This window comes from Andrena cerasifolii, chromosome 14 (assembly GCF_050908995.1).
Source record: "Andrena cerasifolii isolate SP2316 chromosome 14, iyAndCera1_principal, whole genome shotgun sequence".
NCBI lineage: Eukaryota > Metazoa > Arthropoda > Insecta > Hymenoptera > Andrenidae > Andrena > Andrena cerasifolii.
The window spans coordinates 10,814,256-10,827,990 of NC_135131.1; the positions used below are offsets into that span (position 1 = coordinate 10,814,256).

At 47.3% G+C, this 13,735-nt stretch overlaps 1 protein-coding gene across 1 annotated transcript; it reads left to right on the forward strand.

Moving 5' to 3' along the window:
- Window positions 1-6,005, forward strand: LOC143376249 (forkhead box protein D3-A). The gene has a single exon (XM_076826366.1). The coding sequence runs from the start codon at window positions 729-731 to the stop codon at window positions 1,800-1,802; it is 1,074 nt and encodes a 357-aa protein (XP_076682481.1). The 5' UTR covers window positions 1-728; the 3' UTR covers window positions 1,803-6,005.
- Window positions 6,006-13,735: the final 7,730 nt, after the last annotated feature.

Below are 13,735 nucleotides of genomic sequence, written 5' to 3' on the forward strand. Positions count from 1 at the left end.
GTCGTCAGTAGCGGGGGAGGAGAGTAGTTGCTTGTTCCATGGGAGGTTGAACGGTGAACTGGTACGAGACAGAGGAAGTCTCGTCGCTCGTGTGATCGCTGGCAGTTAAGTTCGCGAGAGTCTGGCGAGAAGCGTGGCTGATAAGCGGGCATGAGCGGAAGCGGCGATGGTCGCTGATGGTTCCGAGAGACGACTAGCAACGGCACCTGAGTGCGTCATTGCCAGTGATCGCGCGGCCGACATCCTTGAGACGCAGCGTCGTTGCTCGCGAGTGGGTGCCGGCGTGGAGAAGAGAAGAAGGAAAAACCCTCGTTATCGTTGTGGAAACAAACTATTAGCGTAAGATAGCATTTGCTCGGGAGGCCGTGCTCGTGACAGTTGCTCCGGATCGTTCGTGCAGCTTTCCCAGCGTTCAGTGACCGATCTCTGCAGAGTCTCCCTTAAAACGTCGCGCGCGGAGTCACCGTTCGCTCCGACGGACACCCAGCCATCGTCAGGCGAGATTCAGGAAAAAAGGCAGGCGTGCACATAGAGACTTGGACCCGGACAGAGATAACGTGGCCACGCGCTGTTGTTTGCACGGCTGCATGCACACGTCGGCGCGAAGGCGCGAGTAGCAGAGGAGACGCGGCTATGATGGGAAGCGGTGAGTTCGACGGGGCCCTGGGTGGCCCGGCACACTAGTTTCCGTCAAATCGACGCGTGCATGTGCCCATGAAGCGATCACGATGGAGCCGCGCGGGATGATGATGTCGAACCTGTCGTGCGACGGCTGCGCGGACAGCGACCGTGACTCCGACAGCAGCAGCATGATCGTGGACCCGGTGAGTCTCGACAAGAACGATCTGTCACCGTCCCAGTCGTCGTCCAGCCCAATAATACCGAGCTCCCCGGTGCCGACGGCAGCCGCGTCGCGGAACCGCGGCGGCAGCCGCAGCAAGAAGAACTACAGCATGATGTCGTCGAACGGGCAGCAGAAGACAACGGGCGCCACTAGCCAGCCGCCCGCCTACGGCAGCGACAAGATGTCCTCGTCCCTGATCAAACCACCGTACTCGTACATAGCTTTAATAACGATGGCGATACTCCAGTCGCCACAGAAGAAGCTGACGCTCAGCGGGATCTGCGAGTTCATCATGTCCCGGTTCCCCTACTACCACGACAAGTTCCCCGCCTGGCAGAACTCCATCAGACACAACCTCTCCCTGAACGACTGCTTCATCAAGATCCCGCGCGAGCCAGGAAACCCCGGCAAGGGAAACTACTGGACGCTGGACCCCCTGGCCGAGGACATGTTCGACAACGGCAGCTTCCTCCGCCGCCGGAAGAGGTACAAGAGGCCTCCGCCGCACTACGTGCTCCGCGACAGAGCGATCATGGCAACGTTCGCCATTTGCGGCGACCGAGGGCCCTGTCCAGGCGGTGGAGGCGGTCACCCAGGTGCCCTCAGCTATCCCAGCGCTGCGTACCTGTCTCCGCCGCCTGGCCTGCCCCTGCTCGACTTCTCACCTTCGACCTTGGAGGCTCTGAAGCTAGGCGGCTTCCTCGAGCCGCCCCCGCCGCTCTACAAACCCGTGCCGATCACCGCGCCGCCGATCAGACAGCTCGATCCTGCTCCGACGAGGATCACGACGATACCTGTCAGCCATCCGCCCGTCGACAAGAAGAGGAACTTCAGCATCGACGCCCTCATCGGCAAACAGGCGGCCAGCGACCAGAACTGCGGCGGTCTGCTGGACCTCAGCCCGTCGGAGCACAGGGAGATCAGAAGTCAGGCGTCCGCCTTCTCGCCTCTGGTCTAAAGCACCCCTGAGCAGGGAGTACGGAAGATGAGGCCTGAGAAGGCTGAAGCCAGCTATCGCCGGTAGCGAACTGGGTTTTCAGATGCAGAGGAATTGCTGTCCCATGCTCCGAGGATGGGGTACACTGGGTGTTTTTGAGACGGTCTTGAGGAGCACAGTGGTGAATGAGTATTGAGACGGTCGTCAGGGATGGGTGATCAGGCCAGATTATTGTGCAAGATACGTAACACTATGGGAAGCACTTGGACAATCAGAGGATTCTTGTTTAGCTTTCCTTGAGGAACGAAGAAATGTTCGATGCTTGCAATCAAGTACAACGATGGTAAGGAGGCACAACGTGCTCTCGGCTAAGATGGATTAAGATTCAATCGTCCAGCTGAATATGTCGCTTGTTCTGGCTCGTACCTACCTCTCCTCGATTCTGCACGATAACTGCGGAACCGTCGACGGCACAAGATTGAGAATTAAGCCGTCAGTGACGCGACGGGAAGTGAAAACGGTCGCGGACCAGCGTGGCGGTAACAGAGATGTCGAGGGACTGACCGAAGCCGTACGATTTGTGTAAAAAGGAAGGGCAAAGGGACAAATGAACACGAACGGAACGGTGAATCGAGTAATTGTAAAAAGAGAAGTGTAGTGCAATAGTGTAGTGCTTTGTTTAATGTACCAACGCCCCCAACTCGCTGATACAGAACGATCCTTGCAATAGTGACTGTACCCCCCGAAGACGGTTCGTCCAGCGACACCGAGCCCTTTTATCATTCGCGTACCGAACGAGGAACGGCCTCCCCGTGTTTCGTCTCGATTTGCGAACGATCGATTAATATCGGCACTGTAAATACGCACACCCCCCGAACAAATCTTTGCTCAGCATTCTATTGTTTGCCAGAGTGTGAGTGAGAGAGGGAGAGTATGGGTAGAGCACGCTTGTATGAGAGGGAAGAATGGAAGGTCCAGTTCTTCATCGGATTTTAATGTAAAGCTCGATTGGCCGCGTTCCCGGTCAAGTAGACGTTTAGTGTACATAGTACTGTACGAAATATTAGAGGAAGCGTGTTGTATGGCGTGCACTCGTTGCTTCGATCCACGAGACTCAGTCGAAACGGACTGGAAAAATCCTGGCCAACCTGGACGGTCTTGGTTGATTGTTCGTTCCCTTCTGAACTGCGATTAATATTTCACAAATGAATGTAAGGATGCGAGGCGGTTGGAATTGCGATGGATGCATCTCAGTTTCTGTGTTCTATTGGCGGATGTACCTACGGTGTTTTTTTTTTTGTTGTTGTTAGGGGCGACCACGTGACACGATTTCATTTGAATTCAATTAAGAAATGGCCCGTGGTGCATCGATTGAATTAATTGGAAGATCAGCTGACGGCTTTATCGATTATTCCATCGTTTGGCAACTCCAACGCGCCAAGTCAGAGGCACGGTAAAAAGTGTTGTCATATAGCGTTTAGAGCGTTTTATTTTTATCTCTGGTATTTGTTTCGTTCGCCTGAGTGACCTAGAAACCGACAAGCCAATGTTGAATTTTTTTTCCGAGATCCGAATGAAATACCAACACGTTTAGATTGGTGTATTTGTTAAGGCCTTTCATTTAGCAAATGATCCACTTTATCGACGAACTGGGTACTTAAGGTGCCATAAAACGGCGGAATTGCTTATTTTGTCGTGGGAAAAGAGCCGCTTGTATGCAAAAATGAATATGCACAAGAGTCAAGGAAGAGTCGAGAAGCTTGATAAAATTGGATTGATTTGTTACTCCGAAATGCAAATGCAGCCGTGAATAAATATTCCGAATTCAAAATCACTGGGTAACTACGAAAGTTTCTAGTGAAACTTATTAGCATTGTCCAAATATACGATATTATCTCTTAAAATTTAAAATTAAATTGATCTTAAATTTAAATTTAAATTGATCTTAATTTTAAAATTTAAATTGATCGTAAATTTAAAAATTAAATTCATTGTAAATTTAAAAATTAAATTCATCGTAAATTTAAAATTTAATTTCAACCTGGCATCAAAAGTTCGATCCAAAATCGATCAACAATCGTTAACACGGCCCCAAAAACAGGTCTCCGATTTTCAAAAGATTTTCGAAGGGTAAAAGGGGTGGAAAAATGGAAGGAGACGCGAAAGGACGACTTTTCAATGCCGGCACGGCGTTCGAATTCGCAGGGAGCGCTTTGAAACGCGCGCAGCGATCCACGAGAAAAGAGAATGGAATAATTTGCAATTAATCCCCTCGGCGATACGCATCCATGACGAGTACGTGGGTATTAATCTGTACACGCACACATGTACCGAAGCTGTTAGCGAATTTTCCTCGATACAGGATGACGATTGCGAGATAAGGTACTGCACGAGGAATGCAACGCTGCACCGAGTCGAGGAATAGATCGAATTCGGTGGTGCTATCACCACTTTTGACGGCGGACGGGACAAAGCAACGGCATTAAGCATTTTGTTTTGTAATAATCACGATGAACATGCGATCGAACAAATTAGTCACCGAGTAATTTCGTAAGAGTAGTTAACTGTGCGTTATCAGACGAGACGAGATTCGTTGCGCTCTCGCCAATGAAACGAACATTAAATATTATTAAACTACAAGGTCGGTATTTCTTCTGCTTCTTTTTTTTCAAGGCTCTTCAAGGCCGAGCAGCGTCCCGAGTTACTTTCGTTATCGTATTTTATGCAAAACTGATTAAATCGCGAGCCCGTGTGCTCCGGGCGCGAATGACGTTCGACACGATAACGAAAATCATTGTCCTAATAATAGAGCGCACCTCGTTCGGAGATAAATGTGGACCTTCAGCCTCGTTCCCACGTGCGCAACTCGTAGCGTGGAATATATTTAAAAAGGATGAAAAGTATCGTTTCTCAGAGGAAATATACGTGGCAGACGGGTATTAAGCCGCGTCCTCGCGTGTGCAATATTCGATGTGAAATGTGCTCCAAATATTGAAAGAAAGGTGCATTCTAAAAGGTAACACACCCCGAATTTGTTCTGCGACGTTGCCCACGCAGAAGCGGTGCTTTAAGCTGCATTCTCTGTAACACATTGCACACGTGGGATCGCGGCTTTACGCGCGGAGTGTCCACGCGCGAGCAAGAACCGTTGCAGCGAGTTTTACGTGCAACTGCCCCACACGCGACAGAAAGTATCCCCCGCAAAGTTTGTTCCACCTACTTCACGAGCACCCAATAGACTTTGCGATTGCTTAAATTCAGTTCGATCCGCACTGTCGAGAAGACGGCGGGGAAACCGCGGAGTCGCGTCACTGACGTTCAGGTACAAAGCTGGGATAGTCTTTTATACTCGAGAAGAATTCACGCCTGAACGATTTGGTAGATATCGTAACGTTAAGTCGAGTGTACTATACAGTCGCGAGTAAAAATGTCGTTCAATTTTTTCGTGTAAAAAAAAAAAGGACAAGAGATAGGAGGAAGCAGGCAACCCGACACGCGGAGTAATCGACGATTATCGTTTGAGCGGTGTATATTTTACTAACGGTCATTTTCGGCTGTCGCGTCGAGGGTACTGTGACGGAAATTAAACGATACGTCTGTTTGTTCCTTTACTAAATAAGTAACGACGCCATGATTGTACGTTTAGTTATAGGTTACCGTTAAACTTGTCGCTGTAGATTTAGTAGGTATTATACGTGTCAAGATGATAGATTTATAATAACGTGTAATAATGTCAACAATAAAGTACTGTTAAGTATACACCGTTGCATTTGTTTCATTCTTCGCCGTGAGCCGGAGTGACGTACTATAATTTCTGCTCGGTGCGGTGAACAAACATACCTGCGCGTAATGCTAAGGACAGCCACAGCTGAAAAATGATGCGGCTCGGTGTATCGAGGGAATATTTCATTGCATTGTGATTACAGGAACAGCTAATTGTATTGCGTAATGCTGATACACGATAACAGAGGCATATAAAACTGAGCGATATTATAAGCCAGTGTGCTTAGGGAGGCATACTACATCGAAGTTCGCTAATTAAAATCGAATAAAATATACAGGGCGACTCATAACTTTTTATTTTGCCAGACTAAGTAGTACTTACATTAATTTCACTTATCCAAATTATTTATTTGCACAAGAAATAAAAGGAAGGTAAGAAACTAGGGGGAAACTGTACCACGCACCAGAATTAAAGAAAATAAAGGTACACTAGAACTTTCACCCTCTTCGTCAGATTACTTCGATATACCTTTCACTGAGGAAGTCCCTGAAAGTCTACACCTAATATTACCCTAATCCTCTGTACTTCACGACCTACATAACGAATCGCAGCTCACAGTAGCACCTACATCATACTCGGACCACGAAATTACTAAACTCGGGCTCTACAGAAGACTACCTTATCAGACAGCAAGTCTTTAACCTTCGGCCGCCGCTGTCGGGGTCTTTTTGGACCCACGCGTAACGTTGCCGAGTGTAACAGTACATACTAAAGAAAACTTCGTAAGTCGAAAAAGTTACTAAACCCAAGGGAGGGTAAAAAATGTCCACAAAGTTTCAAACTTTAGTTTTTCCATAAAGTAACTTGTGTAGGCCGTCAACGATTTATTTTTTTTCGTGAGAAAGTAATTGTACTTAACGATCGCAAGCACGCGAATTAGATACCGCGTTTATTTATTTTTGGATGCTGTCAAAACTAGCTAAAACAACGATCAGGAGCAGATAAAAATGGCGTTTTTGACCATGAGCTTCCAGCAGGTTAAGCAGACAGCGGAGAAAGGTGATCGAGGAAGACGAGTGAGTTACAGGGATACCTCGAATAACCGGCACTCGAAGCGTTTCTGATCGAAAGTGGCCGGCCAAGTGTATCATGGTGAAGGAAAGGCCTCCCGTAGTGTTCATCGTTGTCACGATCGCGGCACTTCGGCCGTGCACACCCCTTTAATCGTTCGTCAAGTGTGTGTGCATTCGGAATGTAATATATCCTGGCCGGCACGTGGCGTTCACGTGCCGCCAAGTGTTTGTTTCGGTTTGTATTGTCACCATGCACGGATGCTACCGTCGGAGGTGCGGCCGTACCCTCTGGCTAAGGGGGTGGCATCGGCAGCGGGTCCCTTTCACGATTCCACGCTCGTTCGAGTAAATAACGTGCCAGCAGTTGACAATTAGAACGATGGGAAAGAGATTCATTATGTACAACGGACTAATAGCGAATCGATCGGATGGCAGGCTATACCTGCCGCTTCCTGGGAGACACGGGGATGTTTTCGCGTCCACGGCTCCCGCGGAGCAAACAGTACACCTACCGGCTACGATTGCTGCGAAATAACAAGGTTACTCTGCGGAAATTTCTACAATCCTTGGGGTGGGTATGATCGTTTATAATTCTTGAGCGAACGCTGGAGATCAGCGTGGAGGTTATAATATCAATAATGCCCTGGAATTGTAATAATTTAGTAGATTATACAAAAAATCGAGGAAGGGAGAGATGCAGAAAGAAGAAACTAAATCGATGCTATGGCGTATGGTGTTTAAAATTCTACATCCTCGGTTGAGTAGCCATCGCAGGAAGAAGGGTGAATGAGGGATAAGAGGAGTAAAGGTACTGCAGAATGAGGGTGAAGGTGGATGGACGTCAGAAAACGGTCGGAAAATGGAAATATCGTGGAAAAGGAGGCCAGGGGTTAAAGTGGAGAGGAATTAAAAACACGTGCAGAGGCAATGGGGTGGCTGGCAGCTGCTCGAGGAGCTGCATCGCTCTAGCTGTTTTCGTCACGATCGAGGAATGTAATATCGTCACCCCAAGCGACAAGAGTTGCCTTCGAGAGTATCGCCGTTTAGAATACCACCGCGAGGATGGAGGGGCACGCGGGGATCTGGATTAAACTGCAATGAAAATCCACTCATTTTCCACCCCCTTCGTTCTCTCCTCCACGCTCCTCTTCGCGCAGACACGCCTGCATCGGGGCGAGTAAACAAGTTATTACCTCCATACCTGCCGCTGTCTCTCCCGTCCTTTCCCCACTGATCGCCTTTTTCGTTTGACTTCCGCTGGGGGGAGGGGGGGAGAAGTCGGTATTAATATTCGCGCCGCATTTTAGAGTGAAACTAGAATACAGACGTGAGAAGAGAATCTAATGCGGGGGCACGAGAAAATATTCCTGGAGGTGTTACATTTTTATTTCTGCTTCGAAGGGTGGGAGGGAGGTGAATTTCGGGGGGAGTTGGAGTTAAGGTATGTTGTAAACAGATGCTGACGTCCCTGTTTACGAGAATATTTAAAACTACATTGGTTTTTCGTAAAAGTGAGTTAAGATGCGTTTCCACTGTGGAGGGTTATTTTGTTACTCGATTTATAAGACTTTTAATTTCGCGGAAAATTGTTAGCATTTACTATAAGCACTGCTATATCCAAGTTACATTTAGAAATCAGAATTACAAATGCACGGAACATGGAAGAAGATTGCGATAAATGGAACGTGGAAGAAGATTGCGTTCCCTGCGGTGTAATAGAAGGAAATACGCTGTTCAAGACGACTATATGTAAAATCAATTTTCGTAACCACCCGCGGCGACAGTATACACTTCGCGATACGAAATATTAAAACCCCTTCCCTATCAATCTGGCTTCCAAAGGAATCTGCCTATAATACCGACATAAGCACAACAAGTACAGTTCCAACACAGCGCAAACTTCCCAATACCCCCATCTACAACAGCCGCTCCACAGCCTGCTAATTCGCCATCGGTTCTGTCACAACACCTTCAGTCTCAGAATTTCATACCCGATACCGCAGGGAGGGTTAACCACCCACTCCGCCCCTACAAATAATCCCCCTTCCCGGCGTTCCCAATAAAACCCTCCGAAGCCGTAGCTACGTCCCAGAAATTTCCATAAACATCCCAATTCTTACATACTCCTCCGCGAACGTGACCCTCGTCCAGAGGATCGCCACCTCCCCGAAGGAGCGTTCCACGCCAGCGAGGGGGAAAGGAAAACTGGATCGCGCGAACGAAGACCGGATATGCGAGATATCTCGCGTAACGTCGCCGATACGAGCCAGAGGAATGGCACCGTGGCGGGGTGCCACCGTAGGGAGGAGGATGGGATGTCTCGCGTGTGAAAGGTTCCAGTTGAAGCAGCTACTTCGCCTCATCCAGCGGAACAAGCAATGACCAATATTATGATAATTCCAACCACCCTCTCTCCCCTCACCCGCCGCGGCCCCATACCAGCCACCTCGCAGCGTTTTATCTCGCCGCGCCGTGGCATCCCCCACCCCCCGATTCGCCCCTAAAACCCATTCTCTCCCACCCCGTGCACCCGTCCACCGTTCGTGCTCCTGGGCAACGTGAAGGTGCACGAGTCGCGGGCCACGGGCAGCCATATTTGAGGGCGCGGGCGTGGCTTTCCGGTTGCCCCGGGTAACCGGCAGCGGCGTTATCCCGATATCGACCTGGGAGCAACGAGAAGGGTGGCTAGGCTTCTGTCCGGGAGGGAAAATGTTATCACTGCTTTGTGGTGGCTAAGATAGCAACCCACTTTCCCTCTAACCCTTCTTCGTCCCTCCGCGGATCCTCATCACCTACCCTCTTCACCTGGCCCCCGCTGTTCCTCACACTGGCACGGGGCACATCTTTCTGGTAATAACGGCGAGCACCCGCGGACCGCTCGCGGTTCCCTCTTCGTTAACATCATCGACCATGCTTCTTTGGCGCTCCCTGGCCTTCCACGTGGCCACAGGGAAACGCTTGTCGAGGGAGCGGGTGGAGGGTCTCTGCTGCGAGCCGTGGGTGGTGCAGGTGAGATATTCGAGCGGGGAGAAAGATGTTGGTTTTTGATGAGGACTCGTTTGGCTTTGGAGGCTGGGGGTATTTTAGAGGTAGGGAGTTTGGAATTTAATTTTTTGGCAGCTACTAAACGGGCTTGGTTTTTGAAAGATGAGGGGCTTTGCGGAGTAGGAAGATGATGGAGTGCTAGAAATTATTGTTTAGGCTGTAGGAGGTTCTTTGCCAGTTTATGAAAGCGAGATTCTGGAGTCTGACGGTGGATTGAGAGGTTTGAGAGTAGCAGGGTGAGGCTTAAAGATTGTGGGCGTATCGCGTGGTGTACACGACGAATACTCATTCCTGAGCTATTCGAGCTCAAAGACACACTTCAGAAATGGTAATCGTGTGTCAGAAAGGAATTTTATGAACTCTATGGAGACGTTACGTAAAAATTTCGATTAGATTTTATTGTATTATTGTTATTTTACACTACACTCCTGTGTTTTACGATCGCGTAGAAAATAGTCAGTATTTTCCCCAGTTTTACCTTGGAATGTGTTTGCGTGATAACATACCTCTACCAGAGTGATGCATTTGATTTATGCAGAACCGTTTCACCTTATGCACTCTGAAAGGAATTCTTAACTCGCCTTGCTACCGAATACAATAATATTAGTGTACGCGAAATTGTTGTTCCACATAAAAATGTTTGAACGAAAATATTTCATTGCTTTGAGTTTCTGACATTTCTCGCGTCATAACCCAGCATTAGCAATTCTTATTGCATCCCCGCCATAAACGGGCCAACCAAATATAAACTAAATTAATATCGAAGTAAACAATAATTTTCATTCACTGTATTTCCCTTTCCCTTAACACTATTCCAGCACCAAAAAAATAAAATTCTATAAAACACGGAGTATAAAAAAGTTATCGAAACCTATCATCAAAGCAGTCGGACAATTATTACGACAAAACGGGAATCCACTCCCCCGCATCGTTCACACACACACACACACACATCTACACACGACCTTAAACGTATAAGCACGGAGGAGCCGTTGCCGTGTCGTAGCGTACCAAGGAATTTTGAGAATGTGTGCGAACCAAGGATGATATTAGATTCTTGGACAAAGTTTTCGCATGGTCGAGGTCTCGAGTGCTGTTCCGAAGCCAGCTCGTCCGTGAGGAAGAGAACGCGTGTTAGCTAGCCTTCGGCATTGATTTCTTCTTGGTGCTTTTGTCTTCGTTCTCGACGATAGGACGCCCGTGTGCCCGTTAAATTAAACCTCTCATCTCCCGACGCTCCACGTATTCTCCACGACATTATCGTCCATTTATTCTACGCTCGAATTTCACAGCCACCTTTACACGATCAACGACCCCGCCATTTTACCATCCGAACACGCGCCAAAGGAGTGCAGAACCGCGTTTCAACGGATTCGTTCCTAATTGCAGTTGCAGGGGGGGGGGGATATAAAATCATTTGTGCATAATAGTTTGCAGTAATTGGGGAGGCTTTGGCCCTCCAGCGTTTCTGTTTTTACACAGCTCGATTTTCAGAATGCACCGCGCTGTTCGCGATTATTCGAACGACAACGAATTCTAGCATCGCTGTATACAGGCATTTTCTAAGCAAACAACGCTAGTCTCGAAAGATAATTATAATCGTGGCTCATTTCGTTACCCTGAACCTACTGTAAGCTGACAAGATAACGTGCGCTCAAGTTCTTCGGGTTGCCTAGTAAATAAGACGATATTATTGCAGCGTAAATTGGCGTTGCAAGTTTGTGCGAGAGAAGTTTCAGTATTCTAATCCGTATCGTTGTAGAATAATCGATAATTGTATCATTTCGAAACGAGTATGTTAAATTTTGAGAGATGGAGAATTTTTGGGGAGCACAGAAAATTTTGAATTTTTAATAAAAGTGAGAAATGAGGAACGATTCTTTTGTGTATTCGTGATGTTGGTAATATTAAACAGATATAGTGGGATTCATTGATTTATCTACATTGTTTAACTGAGTCTGATATATATTTTTGAAAGGAGCCACTGGATTACAGAAGAGCGAAGAAAAGAATATATTTCTTCTGTCGGCGAGGAAAAATGGGGAACGACGTGGCGGATAAGAAAGTACGACATTTATAATGTATAGGTTTCTTGGGAAGGTTCAGGCATGTGCCTTGAAACTTTTGTCTGCTTTTGCGTCGGCACCGGAGTGGTTTCGAAGCAAAGAAATAAGTGTATAAGAACGTGTACGTGTGTATCCGCGCGGAATATAGGTAAAACGCGATGCATTAGGGGATGGCTTTCAATTCTTTCCTCACCACTTACTCGAATCGCTAGGCAATAATATTTCGAGACACCCAGAGTGCCATTTTTGCCTGACTCAAGTCGATTATTTGGATAATAATTAGTAACTCTGCTCCGAAACAGGATGAACCAATTAAGATGATAACGTGGCACCGAGCAGAATTAAATAGCAAAGGGATCTCATCCGAATAAAATGATAAACCCACGTTGAAATTGAAACTAAACCGTCTCAACTAAATTAAAGGGGTCACAAAAATTTGAAAGGAACAGATGAATACTGGAAGATGCGAATCTTTTTACTTGATCCTTGAAGAATGTACAATTCAAACTAAAGTCATTTTTCAATTATAGAAATACGGAAACTAAGTAGACGACACATCCACAAAAACTGAATGCAACGTGAGTAAGGGACCGTCCATAAATTATGTAAGGGTGATTTCTTACCACCTGCCTCCACCAGTATAAGAATTCCTAAGATTTTTATATTCCACCCTCCTCCCTCTCTTCCTTACATAATATTTTTACATTGCAGTTTTTCAGTTATGAAAATTCTTTTAAAGGTTTATATAATTTATATAATATAAATTATGTTAAAAAAATATTACGTAAGATAAGAAATCGAGATCCCAAAACCGTCCTCAAAATGACATAAGGTAGGTTTTCCTACACGCGACTGGACGCAACGTAAAGAATTTCAAAGTCGATTTTCTCGAAAACGAGGCGCAGTATCAAAAAATTGTATTCCTTTTTCTCGACTTGTTTGCTTGTTACAAGTCGAAGAGAAACAGTAATTTTTTTTGCTATCGCGTCTGATTTTCGAGAAAACCGAGTTTGAAATTCTTGAGGTCGCGTCCACTCGCGTGTAGGAAAAGCTATATTTAGGTATCCTCGCGCAACGACACAGTGACGGTCACCATTGCGCGAATCCACGAGGAACCATGGGGCGCCTTTCCTGCACGAGTGCCTCGCCCGGGTGCATTAAAGCAGTAACACGTAAACAGAGGACAAAACGAATCTAAATAAAAGCGTAACGTTACCTCGCGAAAATCCCCGTGGGAATAGACACTTGGCTTCCCGTTTACGCGGACAACCGGGGCGCCCCATGAATGTCCTCGCCGGGTTGCACGCGGCCGCGTACATCACGGCCGGGGCTCAGTTTAATGCACTGTTTGCTGTTTGCACTTCGTACTAATGGCCGGGCTTAGCGAGATTTAAATTTGACGGTTCGTGGGCAACGCCCGCAGGGACGTCCATAGCCCTGTCCCCCCCCAAGACGATTTAAACTTCGGCCTTGGCAATAATGCGGCCCAAGTTCCGCAGCCCCGCGGCCACGGGGCTATTTCGCTCGCGTTTAATTCCATCTTCCGCCTCCCCTGTCCACTGCCCAAACCCCCTACCCCGGTTGCGTTGCTCTTCGTGGTCCCGGGCACGGCGTCTTAGTTCCGCGGACCCGTGGAATTTTAATAGGTACATTAACACCGACGGAAACTGGAAGAGTCCTCGGCAAGTTTCGCCGTTTACCTCGCTCCTCTTCTCCCTTTCCTTGCCCCCCTCTCTCTCTCTCTTTCTCTCTGACGCCGAGAAGTAAATCGGAGCAATTTTTCCACGCTGTTTTTATTATTGCTTGTACGAGTTCTTTCAGATTGACCCGTGGAATTTTAGATTGGGTTGTGGAGTTTATTGGGTGTAATTCATGCTTGTTTTGGAGAATAATTATTTACGTCGCGACGTAAATAGTTTCATTGGGAAATAGATATGGAAAATTGGAGTTGTATAGAGAATGTGGCGATTTGCGATGCAAGGAAGGGTTTGTTAGGAAGTTGCGAATTATTGTAGCTCGGTTATATTGGTTCGGAGGTGTGCTTGA